General features: G+C 50.4%; 9 protein-coding genes across 9 annotated transcripts, besides 42 other annotated features; all 9 read left to right on the forward strand.

Annotated features, from left to right (window-relative positions):
* Tc00.1047053511393.10 (nonspecific lipid-transfer protein, putative) lies at window positions 1–796 on the forward strand (the record flags this gene model as incomplete). The annotated part of the gene is made up of 1 exon (XM_803776.1): window positions 1–796. A coding segment is annotated over one exon (796 nt), but the record flags the coding sequence as incomplete, so codon positions are not given.
* Window positions 1–4241: a sequence feature (areas merged during assembly that could not be assigned to a particular haplotype. This can correspond to areas where the two haplotypes were merged or to regions with more than two copies in the genome that were merged during assembly.).
* Window positions 817–844: a microsatellite.
* Window positions 917–936: a microsatellite.
* Tc00.1047053511393.20 (rhomboid-like protein, putative) lies at window positions 1004–2056 on the forward strand (the record flags this gene model as incomplete). The annotated part of the gene is made up of 1 exon (XM_803777.1): window positions 1004–2056. The coding sequence occupies one exon, from the start codon at window positions 1004–1006 to the stop codon at window positions 2054–2056; it is 1053 nt and encodes a 350-aa protein (XP_808870.1).
* Window positions 1034–1095: a sequence feature (T-rich).
* Window positions 2483–5296, forward strand: Tc00.1047053511393.30 (formin homology 2 (FH2) domain protein, putative; the record flags this gene model as incomplete). The annotated part of the gene is made up of 1 exon (XM_803778.1): window positions 2483–5296. The coding sequence occupies one exon, from the start codon at window positions 2483–2485 to the stop codon at window positions 5294–5296; it is 2814 nt and encodes a 937-aa protein (XP_808871.1).
* Window positions 3761–3790: a microsatellite.
* Window positions 3812–3843: a microsatellite.
* Window positions 3948–3973: a microsatellite.
* Window positions 4242–4260: a sequence feature (areas merged during assembly that could not be assigned to a particular haplotype. This can correspond to areas where the two haplotypes were merged or to regions with more than two copies in the genome that were merged during assembly.).
* Window positions 4261–5394: a sequence feature (areas merged during assembly that could not be assigned to a particular haplotype. This can correspond to areas where the two haplotypes were merged or to regions with more than two copies in the genome that were merged during assembly.).
* Window positions 5360–5399: a sequence feature (AT_rich).
* Window positions 5395–5949: a sequence feature (areas merged during assembly that could not be assigned to a particular haplotype. This can correspond to areas where the two haplotypes were merged or to regions with more than two copies in the genome that were merged during assembly.).
* Window positions 5563–5617: a microsatellite.
* On the forward strand, window positions 5647–7149 carry Tc00.1047053511393.40 (hypothetical protein, conserved; the record flags this gene model as incomplete). The annotated part of the gene is made up of 1 exon (XM_803779.1): window positions 5647–7149. The coding sequence occupies one exon, from the start codon at window positions 5647–5649 to the stop codon at window positions 7147–7149; it is 1503 nt and encodes a 500-aa protein (XP_808872.1).
* Window positions 5950–17325: a sequence feature (heterozygous, Esmeraldo-like haplotype).
* Window positions 7164–7199: a microsatellite.
* Window positions 7384–7408: a microsatellite.
* Window positions 7507–7980, forward strand: Tc00.1047053511393.49 (hypothetical protein, conserved; the record flags this gene model as incomplete). The annotated part of the gene is made up of 1 exon (XM_803784.1): window positions 7507–7980. One exon carries the CDS (start codon window positions 7507–7509, stop codon window positions 7978–7980), a length of 474 nt encoding a protein of 157 aa, XP_808877.1.
* Window positions 8066–8126: a microsatellite.
* Window positions 8200–8234: a microsatellite.
* Window positions 8309–8333: a microsatellite.
* Window positions 8509–8535: a sequence feature (AT_rich).
* Window positions 8567–8591: a microsatellite.
* Window positions 8616–8643: a microsatellite.
* Window positions 8717–8751: a microsatellite.
* Window positions 8838–8874: a microsatellite.
* Window positions 8884–8906: a microsatellite.
* Window positions 8948–8976: a sequence feature (AT_rich).
* Window positions 9090–9127: a sequence feature (T-rich).
* Window positions 9179–9202: a microsatellite.
* Window positions 9227–9251: a microsatellite.
* Window positions 9406–11580, forward strand: Tc00.1047053511393.60 (protein kinase, putative; the record flags this gene model as incomplete). Its single annotated transcript, XM_803780.1, has 1 exon — window positions 9406–11580. The coding sequence occupies one exon, from the start codon at window positions 9406–9408 to the stop codon at window positions 11578–11580; it is 2175 nt and encodes a 724-aa protein (XP_808873.1).
* Window positions 11692–11724: a microsatellite.
* Window positions 11977–12022: a sequence feature (A-rich).
* Window positions 12103–12151: a microsatellite.
* Window positions 12339–12359: a microsatellite.
* Window positions 12641–12675: a microsatellite.
* Window positions 12704–12772: a sequence feature (CT-rich).
* Window positions 12865–12898: a microsatellite.
* Window positions 12898–12942: a microsatellite.
* Window positions 13076–13122: a microsatellite.
* On the forward strand, window positions 13136–14428 carry Tc00.1047053511393.70 (hypothetical protein, conserved; the record flags this gene model as incomplete). The annotated part of the gene is made up of 1 exon (XM_803781.1): window positions 13136–14428. One exon carries the CDS (start codon window positions 13136–13138, stop codon window positions 14426–14428), a length of 1293 nt encoding a protein of 430 aa, XP_808874.1.
* Window positions 15021–15054: a microsatellite.
* Window positions 15171–15196: a microsatellite.
* Tc00.1047053511393.79 (hypothetical protein, conserved) lies at window positions 15283–15630 on the forward strand (the record flags this gene model as incomplete). Its single annotated transcript, XM_803782.1, has 1 exon — window positions 15283–15630. One exon carries the CDS (start codon window positions 15283–15285, stop codon window positions 15628–15630), a length of 348 nt encoding a protein of 115 aa, XP_808875.1.
* Window positions 15992–16041: a sequence feature (AT_rich).
* Window positions 16200–16258: a sequence feature (T-rich).
* Window positions 16358–16382: a sequence feature (AT_rich).
* Tc00.1047053511393.88 (hypothetical protein, conserved) lies at window positions 16486–17325 on the forward strand (the record flags this gene model as incomplete). The annotated part of the gene is made up of 1 exon (XM_803783.1): window positions 16486–17325. A coding segment is annotated over one exon (840 nt), but the record flags the coding sequence as incomplete, so codon positions are not given.

Genomic DNA, 17325 nt, shown 5'->3' on the forward strand with positions numbered 1-17325 from the left:
CCATGTATACCGAACGGGATATGATCGGTATGCTCAGTGGTACATGAAGCGCTACGGTCTTAAACGCGAGCAACTCGCGATGGTGCCGGTACTCATGAGCTCTATGGCGGCGCGCCATCCGGACGCCATGTGTCGTGAGCCTTATAAACTGGACGAGGTGCTGCGCTCACGCCGGATTGCCCCAGTCACCAACCTGCTGGAATGTGCACGGCGTGCTGACGGCGCCGTGGCGCTGATACTCTCGAGTGAATCACACTACGCACGTTACTTTGCACGGAAAAAATTAGATTCGTCAAAACCGGTCGTAGTGAGTGTCGGCGAAGCCTCCGGTCCGCTTTTTCCACCCGCCATTGAAAACATCACACCCGAACTCTTTTCCTGCGAACGGGCGGTCAAATTTGCGCTTGGCGCCGCGCAGTTGGGCATTCAAGATATTGATTTTTTTGGTCTTTATGACTGTTTTCCGATTTGCCTGATTCGCGCGATTGAGGCGGTGGGCCTCTGCCCGATTGGGAAGGGCGGGGAGTTCGTGGAGGCCGCGTACAGTGAAATGATGAAGAATCAGGGCGTCATTGAGCCGTCACAGCTCCGCATCAACACGCACGGCGGGTTGCAGTGCTTTGGTGCCCCATGGGAGGTTCCCGCGATGTACAACGTCACGGAGGCCATCGCACAGATGGCCTGCAGCGCTGGGAATCGCCAAATATGGCCGGTACCGAAGCGAGCCATGGTGTATGGTAACGGAGGCATTTTCTCCGCGTCCTCCGTCGCCGTGCTGGGGAATGGCGTCTATTAATCCCCAAACTTCACCCCTCGAAAAAAAAAAAAAAAAGGAAAAGAAAAATGGAACCAATGTGTTTTGAGTGAAGGATTTCATTTATTTATTATTTCTTTTTTTCAAAGTACGGGCGTTGGCTTTTTTTTTTTTTTTTTTTTGCCTCTCATTTGCATTCTGGATATTTTTTTTTCTTCTCGACTGTTTTTCCCAGGCAATGACAAACGTATGCCCTCCCTCTTTTCCCCCACCTTCCTGTTTGTTTGTTTTCTTTTTGATGTCTCTTTCGTTCTTTCTTTCTTTTCTTTTTTTTTATTATTGGTATCTGAACAGTGCTGTGGGAACGTCACTATGTTGGCTGGGGGTGCTGCCTGCAAGTTTATTGCCGCCTCTCTCTGTGTGACTACTGCACTCAGTCAGTGGTCGACGACCCTCCTACGGGTATTTGGCCTCATTCCGGCACACACCTTCTCCGTGCATAGCTATCCGTGGAACGTTCTCAGCTATATCTTTGTGGAGTCCAATGTTATTCTTTGTGCGATTGGTGTCGGGTACATGCTCAGCATTGGAGCAATGGTGGAGGCCGCGGTGGGCACCGTCACATTTCTGCAGCTAATTTTGGTGACAGGGACTGCGACCGCTGGCCTTCTGCTTGTATTGAGTGCACTGTTGCATCCGCTGGGGTTTTCATGTTTCCTGCAGTGCTTCTGTGGCGTGTGGCCTCCCGCCGCCGCACTTCTCGTTCCATGGGTGGCGGCGTCTCCAATGGCTGGAGCCCTTCGAGGCATTTTGGCCTCGCATGTACAGCGGCGGCATTTGCCGGCAATTCTTCTTGGCTTTTCAGTTGTCGTGGATATTTTATTTCGTGAACGCCAAAAAATCAGTGATGAGGATATAGATAGTGAGAATATATTCCCAGGCAGCATATTTTTACCTGCATTTTTGGCCCTATGCATCTCGTGGATGCTTCAGCCGCTGTTCCGCGTGGAGCCCCCGGTGGCGTTTCGCGTGTTGCTTCACCCAATTGCCTCAAGGCTGCTCTCCTGCTTTGGCGTCAGTCAGCGGCGTGGCAGTGCAGAGGAGCAAAAAGACATGGGCATAGAGAGTGCGGTGTCGATCACCATCCTGCGCGGCGCTGCCAACCTCACGCCGCTTCCGGGATCTACGGAAGAGGACGCGGAGCGGCGCCGCTCCATTGCTCTCGCGGCGCTTAACTCGCGGCTACGGGAAAACACCCCGATGGCCCCGGACCTATCCAAAAGGAGTGACATGTTGGCGTAAGCTTCTTTTTTTCTTTCCATCACTGCCCGGAACTGCACCAGTGTTCATTTCTGCCCTGTCGCGCGCAAAGGGCCCGCACATGACAGTTGGATGGAGTACAACTGAAGGGGGAAAAAGAAGGGATGCGTGTGGTTGGTGAATGAACGAAGCAACTGATATTTCCCCTCCTTTTTTTTCTTTTTGGGTATCTCTCGTGCTGATGGTGTGCATGCTCATGGGCCATAGATGCGGCATGCGAAGAGAGGGAGGGAGAGAAAGATACACGTTGCCGTTGACCGTGAGGGCGTGTGTGTGCGTGTATGCATATGTGTGTTTTTGGTTTGCTTTCGTTTTATTATTATTATTTTTTCTGCTTTGCGGCAGAATTGCCCCGCGACAAGTTAACGCTTAGCCAACAAAGAAAAAAAAAAAAAAAAAGAGGCCGCCATGAGTGTCACATCCATCTCGCCCATTGGAGGACCCACTGGCAGCGGTACCTCCGTTCGGGACGCTATCGATATATTGCTTTATGAGGAGAACCAGGGGCAGCGGAAGCGCAAGCTGGTACTGGAGCTGAACACACTGGTGCAGGGCGCCGAGTTTGCAGAACAGTTTCTTGAGGAAGATGGACTGAACATCCTCCTGCTTCAGATTAAAACAGCGAGTGGTAATCTTCAGGCGGCGATGCTCAGTGTCCTGCGCAACTTACTCGTGTACGTGAACGCGGTGGAGCAGATTGCTGAAACCCCTGAACTTGTGGAGCGCATCTACGGTCTGCTGGTTCCTTCCCATGACGGCAGTTTGGTGCCGCTAAACATTGCGAAGCCAACGCTTGAGACTCTCATTGTTATCTGCGGCATGGTGGAGGGCGGCCACAAGATGATTAATCAGGCTGCAAAGAAGCGTATCGGTGTGGGTGTGCTCCCGTACGCCCCGCTTGTCCCACTATTGAGCGGTGACGATCTTCTCGTGACGCACAAGACGCTTCTATTTATGAACATTCTCCTCAAGAAGAAAAAAGAGGTCTCTGAACTTAAGGCGAAGAAACTTTTTTTCCGCTGGAAGGAGTGCGGCGTCCTCTCGCTTCTGAAGCGTCTTACTGTCATTGAGGACGCTGACGTGGCGAAGCAGCTAGCCAGCTTTCAGCGGCTGTCTAACTTCACCATCCCGCGCAGCTGGGAGGAAGCGAGCAAATATAGACTGCAGTACGAGGAGGCAAAGCGGAAGTGCGACGCCGCCATGGATGCTCTTTATGTTTTCCAGCAGCAGCAGGCAAAGGTACGTATGTTGAAGCAGGAGCTTGAGCGCACGCAGGAGACGGTGCGTGCCATGCGTCTTCTTATACCACATACCTCCGTCAATTATCATCCAGCGCGACGCTTTCACGCGGGTGGTGGTCTTCACGTCGATCAGTTGGCGTCTGGCAAGCTGGAGCCCATAGACGTTTCCGCCGGGCAGAATGAAATCACGGCTGCACGCATGGCCCTGTTGGAGAAGTTTGTGACGGCCAATGACATTCGCCCTGTGGTGTCGAAGATGTTCGCCGCAGGGCCCGCCGGGAGGCATGCTGCCATGAACAACGACGACGAGCATTTTGCTCCATCCGACGGCGACGATGAAGAAGACATGATGCCGCCGCCGAGCGACGAAAGTGACGCCCCGCCACCTGACGACGAGGAGGACGACAAGAGTAATAATGAGGAGGCGGCCTCAAACGGGGCGGCACAACAGAAGCAGCAGCAGCAGCAGCAGCAGACCGCCCCGAAAGGGGAGAAACCGCTACCGCCGCCGCCGCCACCATCGCTGCCAGTGGCTTCACAACAACACCCACAACAACGTTCCGCATTGCCTGCCAAGGCAGGGCCGCCGCCGCCACCACCGCCACCAACTTCTGCAGGAGGTAAGAAAGGTGCGCCACCGCCACCGCCGCCGCCGCCGTCCGGGGCGAAGAAGCCGCCAAATGGAAACCTCCCTGTCCCCGGACCAGCTGCAAAAACTCCCTCGGCCCCGTCAAAGGTGTTTTTCAAGGGACCCGCACCGAAGAAGCGAATGAAGCCGCTGCATTGGGACAAAATTCCTTTTTCCGATACCGTGGAGTCCGTGTGGTCGCTGATCAATGCGGGCACTCTGCACGACACCACCTTTGATTACGCGGAGTTTGAGCAACTTTTCTCGCAGAAGGAGGTGGAGGCAAAGCCAGTTTCTCAGCCAAGGCCCCAGAAGGTTCTCCTGTTGCGCGAGGATTTGCATCGTAATCTCTCCATTGTACTTCATAAACTTCCAAGCATTCCCAACGTGCAGCGTGCCCTGTTTGATTTGGACGCCAATGTGCTTTCTCGTGAGATGCTCACCGCCATGCTGGCGCAAGCCCCCACGGATGAGGTGCGCGCGGAGTTTCTCAAAAACGCCAACAAAAAACCCGAAGAAGAGTACGAACCACAAGAAAAGTACATGGCAATGATGATCGCTATGCCGGAGTTCAGGCGACGTGTCTCTGCGTGGCTCTTCTCAATAGAATGGGAAGAGAGTCGTCAGGCCGTGTTGAAGCCAATGCATCGTTTACAGGAGAGTATGGTGGCCGTGCTGAACAGCAAATACTTGCCGTACTATCTCGGACTGCTGCTAAATTTTGGTAATATGATGAATTATGGAGATGCACGCAGGGGTAATGCTGGTGCGGTGAATTTAAGCCTTTTGGATAAACTGGAGTTGACGAAAGACAATAAAGGAAAGTTGTCACTTTTCACATACCTTGTGACTACTGTGAAGGTGCGCCGTCCCGAGGCCCTACATCTTATCGATGAGATGAAGCCTGTTTTGACCGCGAATGTGATGCAGATCAGTTGGGGGGACGTGGAGATGGCCATGCAAGAGGCGGAGAAGGCAGTGCAGGTATTCCAGAATCACTGTACCTTTGTGAAAAAGAAACTGGTTGAGCTTGGCACGGATGCGGAGGATCCTTTTGTCCCCTTTGCGGTGGAATTCACGATGCGTGTGACTGGAGAACTGCAGGAACTAAAGCAGCATTACGGCCGTCTTGATAACACACGAATAAAATTTCTGCAGTACTTTGGCATCATTGATGCGAAGAAGAAGCCGGAGGATATATTTTCTCAACTTGTTCCATTCATTGAACGGGTACGAAGGTCGATGCAGGAAATGGTTAAGAAGGAGCGTCGCAACATGAAGAAGGGACAAAAACTTGGAGATGGGGAATTTGCACACGTAGTGCAGAAGCTGCAGGAGCAGGTGGCACTGTAAAAAAGTAGAGGTGAGGCGTGTCTCCCTGTCATATCGATAAATACATCCATGCATGATAACACGTATTATATTATATATATATATATTTTTCTTTTTTTTATTTGTGGCCTTCCTCGCCGCGTCTCGGGCTGAGGGCATGTCTCACCCTCTCTCTCCCTCTCTCTCTGTGTGTTTGTGTGGGTATTGGGCAGAAGCCCTTGTAAATTATTTTGGATGTATTCTTTTCTTGATGCCTTATTGGTGTTTCCTTTCCCTCCTCTCTCTTCTTTTGGTTTTTGTTTTTGTTGTTGTTGTTTTTTTGGTTTTTTGGTTTTTGCTTTTTTCTTTAGTTTAGGGGTGGCGGAATCCAAATGAGAGAACAGATTCTGCGTAGTTTATTCGGCTCCACAAGGAGTGAGCGGGCGGGGCGGTCAGTGCACGACGGGGACGACGCCTCGCACCTGCCAAAAGGCACGGGGTTTAACGAATATTTGGACCATTTTGTACGCATGCCGGAGATGTTGGTGGAGATTGAGTTTTACTTTGCCCTTACGATACTTGGCATGGCGGAGAATCTCCTGTCGATGCTACTCCTTCCACTGAAGTGTATTGTGGCATTTCCGCGCCTCGAACGACGCGATATCGTGGCGTTGGTCCTCATTGTAGTTGGCATGTTGACATACTGCTCCCTATCGTTGTATGCAACACACCTATACGCCTACCTCTACCATGTGGTGCGGCGTACGTCATTTATTAAACTTGTGATGGTCTTTAATATTCTTGAAGTTGTGGACAGGCTACTTTCAGCCCTCTCGCAGGAAGTGATTGAGGTTCTGACAATAAGCGTGCAAAATTGGGACAAAAAACACCCACAACATCCGAGACCCGAGGTACTCTTTACGCATTCATTATGGCTTCCGGTTGGGAGCGCTATACTTTCCGTGGTGTGTGTCGCGGCGCATGCAGTGACGCTGCTGCTCTCTGTTGTCACGCTGAACGTTGCGGTGAATGCGGAGGATCGCCTGCTGCTGGCTCTGATGGTGGGAACGAACCTCAGCGAAGTGAAGGGCGCGGCGTACAAGAAATATAACCGGGAGTCGTTACTGCAGGTGACAGCGGCGGATGCCGTGGAACGATTTAAGTTCCTGCTTTTTGTTCTTGTCATGGCCTTGCAGCACATGCACGAGCGGTTTCATGTATTGGATATTGCCGACATGCTTCTGGTGTTTTTGGGGGAAGTGTTTGTGGATTTTACGAAGCACCTCTTTGTAGCGAAGTTTAATGGCATCTCCCTTAGCGTTTACCGCACCTACGCGCAACTCACGATACTTGACATGGCGGCAGAAACGGTGCTCTGGCGGCTTGGCGACAATATTCACATCCGCTGCGTTGATGAACCGCAACTGCATGTGGACAACGTGAAGACACTTCTGTCGGCGAGCGACGGCTTTTTTCCAAAGTACGTAAAGCGTACTGGTTATATTCCTGTGCCGTATGCAGCACTGCTACTGTGGAGCCTCTACCCGTTTGTCTCTATGATGCTTCTCCGTGCACCATTACTTTTTGCGTTGTCGTTGGCGATTCTTGTTTTATTGAAAATTCTCCTCTCAGAGCTCATCCGCGGTGTCGCAACGCGATTTGTTGTACGTTCACTCATCGTGCTGCAACACAACGAGCCTCGCCGGGGCAATAGTGGGGCCGCCGGTATTCTTTTTGGCGTTTCGCCTCTTGGCACACCGTTTGTTGGGTCGCTCAAGTGCGGTCGAGAGGATGCTGACGGGGGCCCTGTTGCGACTCTGCAATTGACATCCTTTCTGTGCTCTCTTTTGTCCCTTGAGCCGTTCGATCTGCAGGCCGGTAAGGCGAAACGATAGTTTTTACAGCAGTGTATACATATATATATATATATATATATATATATATACGTGGCTGAGGCTGCTGAAATAACCAGCCATCTGCTGCACCGTGTGTCTGCTTAAACAAGAATTCCTTTTTGTGTTGTCTGTGCGTGTATCTACTTTTGTTGGGTGGCCTCCCCGCACCTTCTCCCCCGCGTGTCTGCCGTTAGGTGCATCTCTGCAGGCGCCACTCTTTGGTTAGCATCTCCTTTGTTGTTGTTGTTTTGTTGTTGTTTTTTTGTTTTCGTTTGGAGTGCAAAAGAAATAGAAGAAGTTTTTCCCGTGTTTTTGTCATTTCTACTTTTAAATTCTTAAACAAAGCATTCGCGGGAAATGTCCGTACAGATAAGAGAGATTGAGAGCACACTGCCGCTCGGCCTCTGTGGACTGGACCAGTTGGAATGGTCAGGCCAAGCCGGTGCGGTGTGGGAGTGCTGGAAGCTGGCGCCATGCTGCGGTCATCCGGACCTTTTGGGTGTTATTTACTGCCTGGTGCACTGGACGTGTCTAAGCCCGTTCTCCATGTGTAAGCTGTACGCATCCAGCCTGGATGATCCGTGCTCTGTCTGGCCGCACTGTTTCTGTATTCTCTGCTGCCCCGTTGGCCGGTGGTTCACGCGGTACAACCTGCGAAAAAAGAACGGGACGCGAGGCAACATCATCGGTGACTGCTGCTGCGTCTTCCTCTGTCTGGCTCCCTGTGCATGCTGCCAGGAACTGCGAAGCGTAAATGCATCTGCCTGGCGCCTTTTTCCAGATTTCACCGTGTGTGGAGGGTGCGTTCCGGGTTGTCGCTTCTTGCGGTAGGATGCCATCATCAACAGCGATGCTTTATGCATTGCAATCATCGTACACATGCGTGCGTGAAATTATGTGGACATGCACGTAAAAATATCTGTATATCTACCTATCCATCTATCTATCTATATATATTTATATATATTTATATATCTGTATGTTTCTTTGCTTTTAGAGATATTTAATCGGATGAGGCCAAAATACGTGTGGGAGAGAATTGCGTGCTCATTTTTCTTTTTTTTTTTCTTTTTTTCTTTTTTTTTATGGTGTGCGTGTGTTGTTGTTGTTTTCTTCTGTACAGCTCTCTGTTTGTTTGATTGATTCTTTTTTTTCCCCCAAAAAAAAAGAAAAGAAAAAAAAAATACCGCCGTTTTAAAGGGGAGGGGAGGGCAGCAGGGAGTCCAGAGTTTTGTTTTTTTTTCCTTCTTTGCGACGGCGGTGACGGTGGCGTAGGAGGGGGAGAAAAGAAAAAAAGAAAAATGGCTGGCAATTCGCGATGCCACGGCGGGGCAACGGTTCTCATAGAGTGATGTAAACAAATAAATAAATAAAAAAAAAAAAAAACGGTTGGGGCTTTTTTTTTTGTTTCTCTCTTTTTGTTTATTTATTTATTTATTTATGGTGCATGCGTGTTGGGTGAAACCTTTTTTTTTTTTTTTTTTTTTTTTTTTTCACTTCAAAGGGGGATTTTGTTTTGTTTTTGAGGGGAGGGTGCGTTGAAACGGACGGTCCGCCTCACTTTTGTTGTTTTTCTCTCTGCCTGCCTGCCTGTCTGTCTGTGGATGTGTGCGACGGCCTCAGCCGGGCACATGTTCCCTGATTTTGTTTGTTGTTTTTGTTTGTTTCCGTCATGTCTGTTGGCCCATAAAAAAAAAAAAAAAAAAAGGAGAAAAAAAAGAAAAACGAAGCACATTTTTTTTTTTTTTTTTTTTTTTATATTTGAGAACATAAAATTAAGAGGGATTCAAAAACTCACTTTTTATTATTTTTTTATTTCTTATTTTTGTTGAGGGCCGCCGTGTGTGTGTGTGTGTGTGGGAGGGAGGGAGGGAGGGCGTGTTGTCATGTGCCGTACTTTATGGTGCCTCTCTTGCCCGCTCCCTTCCTTCTTTCTTCATTTTCTGTTTTTGTTGTTTTTTTGTTTTTTTTTGTTTTTCAGAATTCTCCGTGTGCCTCCTCCCATTTCGGGTGGTGCGTGGCGGGGAGAAAGAAGAAGAAGAAGAAGAAGAAGGCGGTTGCGCCGGATCATTTTTTAGTGTGTGTGTGTGTGTGTGTGTGTGCCCGTGCCGCCACTGCACGACTCCGGGTGGTGCCTCCTCCTCAACGCAGGGGAGCGAGAGAGAGAAGGGGGGGAGAGGGAAAGAGCGGCAACGGAAGAAACACAGTAGAACAGGAAAGGAATAGGCACAAAAGTACCGTGGAAGGAGCTGCCACATGTTTACACCGGGCAAGCTGTCACCGTACACCGACAGGCTGCTCCCACGGCATGAGAGAAACGACGGCGGTAAAGGTGGCACCGCCTCCATATCAATGCTGTCAAATTGCTTGAACCAACTTGGCGAAGAGGCGAAGGAGGAAGGCCCAGAGCGGCACATGCACACTGCTTTTACCCCAAACCGCTGTAGTGTGAGGCCGATGGGACAAGGGTATGGCATGAAAAGCAGTAGTTTCACAATGGGTTTGACGACGCGGGAGAAGAGGCGGCCTCCCTCACTTTTTACAACACCCGCATCCTTCTTTGCGCCCACGCAACAACTCACCCCAACGGGGTGGACGAGCAAGCAGATGCCAGTCCTACCGCCATCACAATCACCGCAGAAGGGGCCGACGTTAGCGCCAACCGGGTGCACAATCGGCTGTGAGTCAAACCATGGGCTGAGCCTGAGCTTGCCAGCACAGCAACAGGTAGGAAAGCTCCCTCAATCCCCTGCTGCTGGGGTTATTTGGCCGAATGATCGGAGGTTTGCATGGCCAGAGAAGGCATCGCTGCTTTCGTTATCGGAGGATAAACGCGTGTTGCTGGCGGGTCCTTTTCGTGTGTCAAGTGAGGGATGCCTCACGATGCAGAATGTATTGCTACTGAACGCCGAAAAACGTGGGAGCACTGAGCCTCTGTCTACGGGGAAAGATGCTCCACAGCAGCTCCTTCTCCCAGAAACCATTCTTGTTCCTGCCGAGCCAGTAGTTAACAATTCATTCACCCTCTTATCCGCAAGCATGGACACACGGTACAGCCCCATCACTTATTCATTGGATGCCAACCAAGCAGTATCTCACGATCCCTTCAAGTCTGAGAGTAGAACGCGCTTTCAAGAGAACAGTTTTGTAGTCCCGCCTCCCGCTCAAGCAGTTGGGGATGGAGTTCATGGAGTTGAAGAAGCCGATAGTCCCGAGTTCTACTCACTGCCCGGATCGGAGGACGTATCCGCAATGAGTCTTCTGTCGTACTCGGAACTGCCTTTGAAGTCTAAATCTTTGGCTTCTTTGCCCCCAAACGCGGTGCGGTATGGCGATTTGAGGATCATGTCGCAAATCGGAGTTGGTGCGTCTGCGTGCGTTTTTATGGCGGAACATGTGCCCACGGAGCGTCTTCTTGCTGTCAAGCGCATTGATCTTTCACCACTATTTTTTGATTGGAATATGTTGAGAGGGAGCAATTTACAGCGCCTGAAGTCCACAACGCGTCTGCGTCAGTTGCAGCTTATTGTGGTACGGGAACTGCAGGTTCTTCATTTGGCATACCGGAGCCCGTTTATGGTAAAGGTGTACAATGCCTTTTACACAGAGGACATCATGGCACTTGATCTGGTAATGGAGTACATGCACTATGGTGGTCTGGATCATCTGCAAAAACTTTTGTGTGGAAGGGACGAAACCGATAATGCGGTCGAAGACGATTTAGGAAGAGCCGGTCGACGCACGAAGAGGAAAACGGAGGTGCCGGAGCGCCTGGTGGCAGTGGTGGGCGAACAACTTCTGCGTGGTGTTCAGCACATGCATGAACGTGGGTATATTCATAGGGACATCAAACCCGGTAATGTTCTCGTCAACAAGAAGGGTATTGTGAAGCTAAGCGACTTTGGACTGTCTCAACGCTGTGATGCAGTCAACGAACGTGTTGGTGACAAAAAAAACAAAACGCACCACGTTTCTGGAACAAAAAAGGAGAAATCATCTCCACCAATGCAAAAAGCCCTTTCATCAGGAGGCAGCACAAGCTCCTCAGACAGTGTGCATTGCTCCGGCACAGACAAGTACATGAGTCCCGAGAGACAACGTGGGGAACCGCATGGAAAGGCAAGCGACATTTGGGCAGTAGGCATGACACTTGCGGAGTTTGCTGTTGGTAAGTACCCTGTCGACTTAACCGACTGCGAGGACGCATTTGATCGAGCATCACGCATAGCGGCACCGTTGAACCTGCGAAAGTACGCGCGGTCCTGCCCGCTGAGTGAGGAGTTCCTTGACTTCATTCGTATTAGTAGGCTGCCCCTGGCAGCGGAGCGCCCAACAGCCGGTGAGCTGCTGGAGCACCCTTTTTTTCGCCAGTGGAAAGACGAGCCGTTCTCCATTGAGGATTACTTGCATGAGGCTCTCATGGAGCCGTAGTCAGAGCCCCCCTTTTGGGGGATTTCGTGTGAAGTGCAGTAAACAAGCAACAAAAATCAAATTGAACAAAGAAAAAAAGAAGGGAGACGCCAAAAAGCAGGGAACGGGAAAAGAGGGAGAGAGAGAGAGAGAGAAAAAAAGAGAAGAAAAAAAACACTCATTGCGGGTGGGTGGTCTTCTCTGCCTATACACGTGTCTTTGTCCTTTGGTACATTTGGATGTTTCGTACGCGGCCTGCATTTATGCTGCTTGGCGGGCGAGTGGCCCCCAAATGAAGTGTGGGGCCGGGGATGTGCACGAGACGAGGACGTCGTCGCCCCTCCTTTTGGGCCGTAGCGAAGCACACGTCCATGAAAACGTGGCGGCATCGCATGGAATGGAGGGGACGTCGCATACAAAAAAAAAAAAAAAAAAATTAGTAATAAATAAATAAAACAAGAAATATCCACAGGAACAAAATGACCGATGAAATAACAATGAAATTCTCCCCTCAGGAAAAAAAAAAAATATTTGAACGATACGAAACAAATAAAAAAAAAGAAAAAGGAAAAAAAGAAAAAGAAAAAAAAAACATTTTTTTCCCGCTCTGTAGCCTAGCTGCACAGACGCATGCGTTTTACGTCTTGTTTATGGCTATGTGATGTATATCCCTGTGCTGTTATTTGGAGTTGTTTTTTTTTTTTGTTTGTTTGTTTTTTCCTCCATTCCCCTTGTATTTTTTGTGTCGGCGTACGCCACGGTTATGCCGTACGCGCATCAGAGAGAGAGAGAGAGAGAGATACATTATATTTATACTCGCTTTTTGATCCAACTATTTTCCGCCTTTTTTTTTGTGTGTGTGCGTGTTTTTTTTTTTTTTCTTTCCCCGTGACTGCCCCGCACTTTACTCTTGCGCCGCTTACGGGCGTTGTTGCCAACCAGCACCACCGCCCTTCTCGAGGGAGAAGAAACCCACGGCATGATGTCACAAGAGGGTGCGTTGGAGGAGAAGGGGGGGGGAATGTTTGTTGTGTCTCCCAGTGGTTGTTATTTGTGCATGTGCATTGTCGTGCTCGTAGTGTTTGTTTTTGGTTTTGGTTTTGTTTTGTTTTGTTTATGCGTTCGGTTCGGTTCACGCCTTTTGTCTCACTCTCTCACTCTCTCACTCTCTCTGTCTCTGTCTCTGTGTGTGTGTGTCTTCCCATCTTTTTCTGCGGATCTTGCGGTTCCGCTCGGAGTGGGAGGGCCCGGAAGGATTGGGCTCTTTCTGCTGATTGGATGAGTGTTGTGATGCCTGGGCCGCCCTTTCCTTTTTTTTTTTTTTTTACTTTTTTTTTTTCTCTCTCTCTCTGTCTGTCTCTCTCTCTCTTTCACTTCCTCTCTGTTGTGCTTCTCTCCGCTGGAGGAGGGACAAAAGGGGTCCGCAAGGGAACAAATCGGGAATAAAAAATTGGACGGGTAAAAAGAAGGGGGTTTCTGCCTCTTTCTCTCTCTCTCTCTCACTTTTCCAGTAATCGTGTGTGTGTGTGTGTGTGTGTGTGTGTGTGTGTGTGTGTGTGTGTGGTAATAGACATAAATGAGGTGGGCAGCAATTGTGGTTAGGCGGCAAAAACAGCCACCGTCGCTGCTGCATCGTTGTAGCGGTAGTATGATTATGATTAGTAGCAGCTGTCACGGTGCCGGCAAACGGTTTCTCAGTGCTGGGGAGATGTCGAGGTATGATGCGAACACATGCAAATCCGGCACACTCACGCAATGGCTGTTTTCTTCATTCCAGAGGAGGTGGCGCTATTTCCGCGCGCAGCGGTTTTCGCGGAAGTGCTTGACTCTTGGAACGTGCGTTCTTCTTCTTTCTGTTGGCTACTTTTCGCTATGCGTGCTGGTGGGGTGGCAGTTGGAGGCGTCCGTGCATGCGCTTTTCCAGCCGCACGAGGAATATCCTCTTGAGGAGTGGTCAAAGGTGGAGCCGACTTTGCGTGAGGGCGATGTCGTGCTGCTCATGGGCACCGGCATCACGAGTTGGAAGATTGCCATAGCGCAGTTTGCGTACAGCCTCATGCGGCCCGCGGCCCTGAGGTTTTCGCACGTGGCAGTGGTGGTGGAGCCGGCACAACTGGAGCGTTGGTCGGCGCACTCGCTCTCTTCCACTGCCGCCTCTGTGGATGCATCCGGGCGTTGTCGTCCCTTGTTTTCATCCGGCACGATTGCCGACGTGCTGCACAGGGAGCGCTCAATGCTGCAGCGAAAACAGAAACGCGGTGTGATTTTGATGGAGTCGGTTGATAACCTTGACATTCACGCCCCCGATGTGGATGGAAAAGTGCGTCATGAGTGTGTACAGCTTGTTGAGGCAAATCATCGCCTTTTTGGACGTGAAGGGGACCGCTGGTGTTACAACCGCTTTGCGGTTAGACGACTGAAGGGATTTGAGTGGACGCCAGAGCGGAAACGCCGCCTGCGTATGTTCATCAGTGAAAATGTGGGCCGCCCAATGGACAAGAGCTCGCTGCTGGTGCTATGCTACATTCACCCCAAACTTTATGAGTGGACAGGGGCCCGTTCAAAGGGGACGGAAATCAGCTGCGGCGAATTAATTGTCGACCTCTACAAATTCTGCGGAGTTATTCAAAAGAGAATGCGGATGGTCCCAGTGACGGATGCCCACGCGCAGAGCGACGGTGACGTGGTTATAAACCCCGACGGCAGCATGAGCCGCCCCGAGTGGTACTACAGACGCCCGAGCATACAGACGGCACCGTATCACTTTGCCGAAGACATGGAGGTTGGCGTGCTTGATTTTGCGGAGGGGATTTCTTTGGGTCCAGAGGTGCGCATGAGTCTTCCTGGCGGGGAGAAGCAGACGCGTTAAAATAGCAAGGAAAGAGAGAGAGAGACAGGGGGAACCTGCAAGCGAGAAGCGCGCATTTTTGCAATGGCCATCATATTTAACGCGTTGAGGTTTGTGTGTTTGTTTTCTTTCTGTGGGTGGGTGTACGTTTGCTTTTGTTGGCGGTGTGATTTATTTTTTATTTGTGTGTTTATGCGGAAGAAGGGGTGGGGGGGGGAAATGGCAAGGAGAGCAACAGCACTGCCGGTGATTGAAGGGATGGCAATCTCTTTCCGTGTTTGAGAGGAGGGCGACTGGAACGTTTTAAAAGGCGAAACTGCCGTTTTTGAGAGGATCGCTTTGGACAAATCCTGTCGCTTGTGTCTTTTCTCCTCCCCTCTCCTCCCCCCTGCGTTTTGATGGCCTCTGCCGATTTCCCGAGAAGCCATGCGTCTCATTGTCTGCTCCCTTGTGTCATCAAACATATATCCCCCATACACGAGCTGCATGAACGCGAGTGGTCACGTGGAGCCGTTGTTGTGGGGAGAGAGTGAAGAACGGGCGGAAGATTTGCGCCGATTTGGTTGTGGCCGCTGATATCCACGCGCATGCCCGTGTTTTGTTGTTGTTGTTTTTTATTTATTTATTTATTTATTTATTTATTTATTATTAAGACATGGACGGATGGAAATGCGCAGAGGCATGGGGAGAGGAAGGATGTGTTTGTGTGTATGTGCCGGCCTTTATGCATGGCTCATGTCATCTCTTCTAATACTTCTTTCTTATAATAATAATAATAATAATAATAATGTATACCCACGTCTCTCCGATAGCTGAAGTGAGCTTTCTGCTATAAAGTGCATACGTACACGCAGGGACCCGAAAAAGAGGGGGTGATGTCTTCTACAACGACACAGGCATTCAGCCTAAAGACGCGTCAGGCAGTTGATGAGGACGCGTTGCTCACCGAGGAGGACCGCGTTGTGAAGGAGGCCACGAAAGGGGAGGACTGCACGACACGGCGACGCGCCTGCAAGAACTGCACATGCGGGCGGGCGGAATTGGAGAGGAAAATGCTGGCTGAGGGAAAAAAGGTGGAGATGCCGCAGATGCCGGCGGGTGGTTGTGGGAACTGCGCCAAGGGGGATGCATTCCGCTGTGCCACGTGCCCTTTTCTTGGCCAGCCGGCGTTTGACAACACGAGCGACGGAAAAGTGAAACTAAACCTGACGGACGACATTTGACGAAGGGGGAGGGGAAGGGGGGCCGGAGGAAAGAACACACACATACAAACATACAGACAAATGCGCATGCACATAGATACGTAGGTATCTATATATATGGAGCATGGAAAGCAGAAATGAGGGGGGGGTGGGGGCAATATATTAAATGCCATGGGTAGGGAAAGAGAAAGAGAAGAAAAGGTCTGCGTAGTTGCATCCCTAAAGCGCCACGGTGTGAATGCTGCAATAAAGAAGGACGTGTGAGTCTCCGGTTTCTATTCCCACTTGTTTCCAAGCCATTTTCCTTTTCCTTTTTTTCATATATATATATTTGTGTCGCTCGCATGGATAAAAACGTACATTTTGTTTATATTCCACGAACATTTTTATATATAATAGTTATTTATTTACATTTATATTTATATTTATATACTCGCTGCTGCAGGGGAAAAGGAAGATGGTCCTTTTTTTTTTTTTCTTTTTGTGTTCTCTTGAGAAGGGGGAGGGGGGCACGAAGTCCCACAAGAGGAGGACGGTTGCGCACGTCCTGTCGCCATGAGGGATGCCTGTTGCCCCGGTAAGACCGTTCGTTTTTGTTTTTTGGTTTTTGTTTGTTTGTTTTTTTCTTTTCTTATTTTTTTTTCTTTTTCCACCCTTCTCCACAAGCAGAGTAGCACACAACAAAATAAGGGAGTCCCCAGACAGTCGCAAGGGGCGTGGCGGGGCGGGGGGAGGACCGTTAAGAATCTAAAAAAAAAAATAAATAAATAAAAGAGGAAAGGAAGGGGAAAAGACATTTTCTTGTTTGTCCATTCATTTGACTTTTGCTTTTGTCCACTGGTGTGTCTCTGTGTGCCAGAGCGCAATCAACAGAAAATGCGTCGCGTGCTGCTTTTTCGCAACCGCGTGGATTTTGTGGCGACGCTCCTCCAGCAAGGACGGCTTGCGGATATGTTGATGCTACAACACTTTACGTCGCGGGCGCCTCAGAAGCCTCCGGCAGGCAATGCGGCTGAAAGAAACAGCGGCGGGACTAAAGTGTCAGTGGGTGAGACATCGCGTCGGGCGTTGTTAACGAGGTGCGAGGCTGTGAAGGCAAAGGCAATGTCAACACCCTGCACGGACTGGCTGGCCGACGCCTACGGATCGGGGGAGTGGTGCGCCCTGTCTGAATCACGTGACATGGTGCGGGTTGTGGCGAGTGACAACGACCCCACGCGTGTCAAGTTGCGTGGGACGTTTCCAGTACTTGTGCAGGAAGGCAGCTCCCCGGCATCCGTCCGCCTCGCCGCGTCGAAAGAAAGCGGGGAGGCTTTAATAGTGACGGTACCGCTGGTGCAGTCCGGTGAGAAGGTGCGCAGCAGCGCCATTGGTGGTGGAATCCGTGCCGTGACGCTGAAGGAGGCGGACGGGTCTGTTGTCTCGGATGCCGCCACTTCCGTGGATGCCTTTGCCGCTGAGCAAAACATTTTATCTGCCGCGGTGTGCAGCGGCATACTCGGGAAGCTGGAGGAAATTTGCGCCCTGCACGCCACACACACGGTGCGTTACGATGCCCTGTTAGTCCGCAACCCGGCGGTGCAAAAGCGACTCTCGCAGCTGGCGTGCGCCCGGTTCAGTCTGGACGCATTGAGTTCTTTTGTCGCTTCAGCCGCCGTGGATGAGCCAATGCCGCTGGTGGAGTCCGTCGCGCTCCGCATGCACGCGAAGCACGCG

The sequence above is a fragment of the Trypanosoma cruzi genome, genomic scaffold (genome assembly GCF_000209065.1).
Source record: "Trypanosoma cruzi strain CL Brener 1047053517109 genomic scaffold, whole genome shotgun sequence".
Taxonomy (NCBI): Eukaryota; Euglenozoa; class Kinetoplastea; order Trypanosomatida; family Trypanosomatidae; genus Trypanosoma; species Trypanosoma cruzi.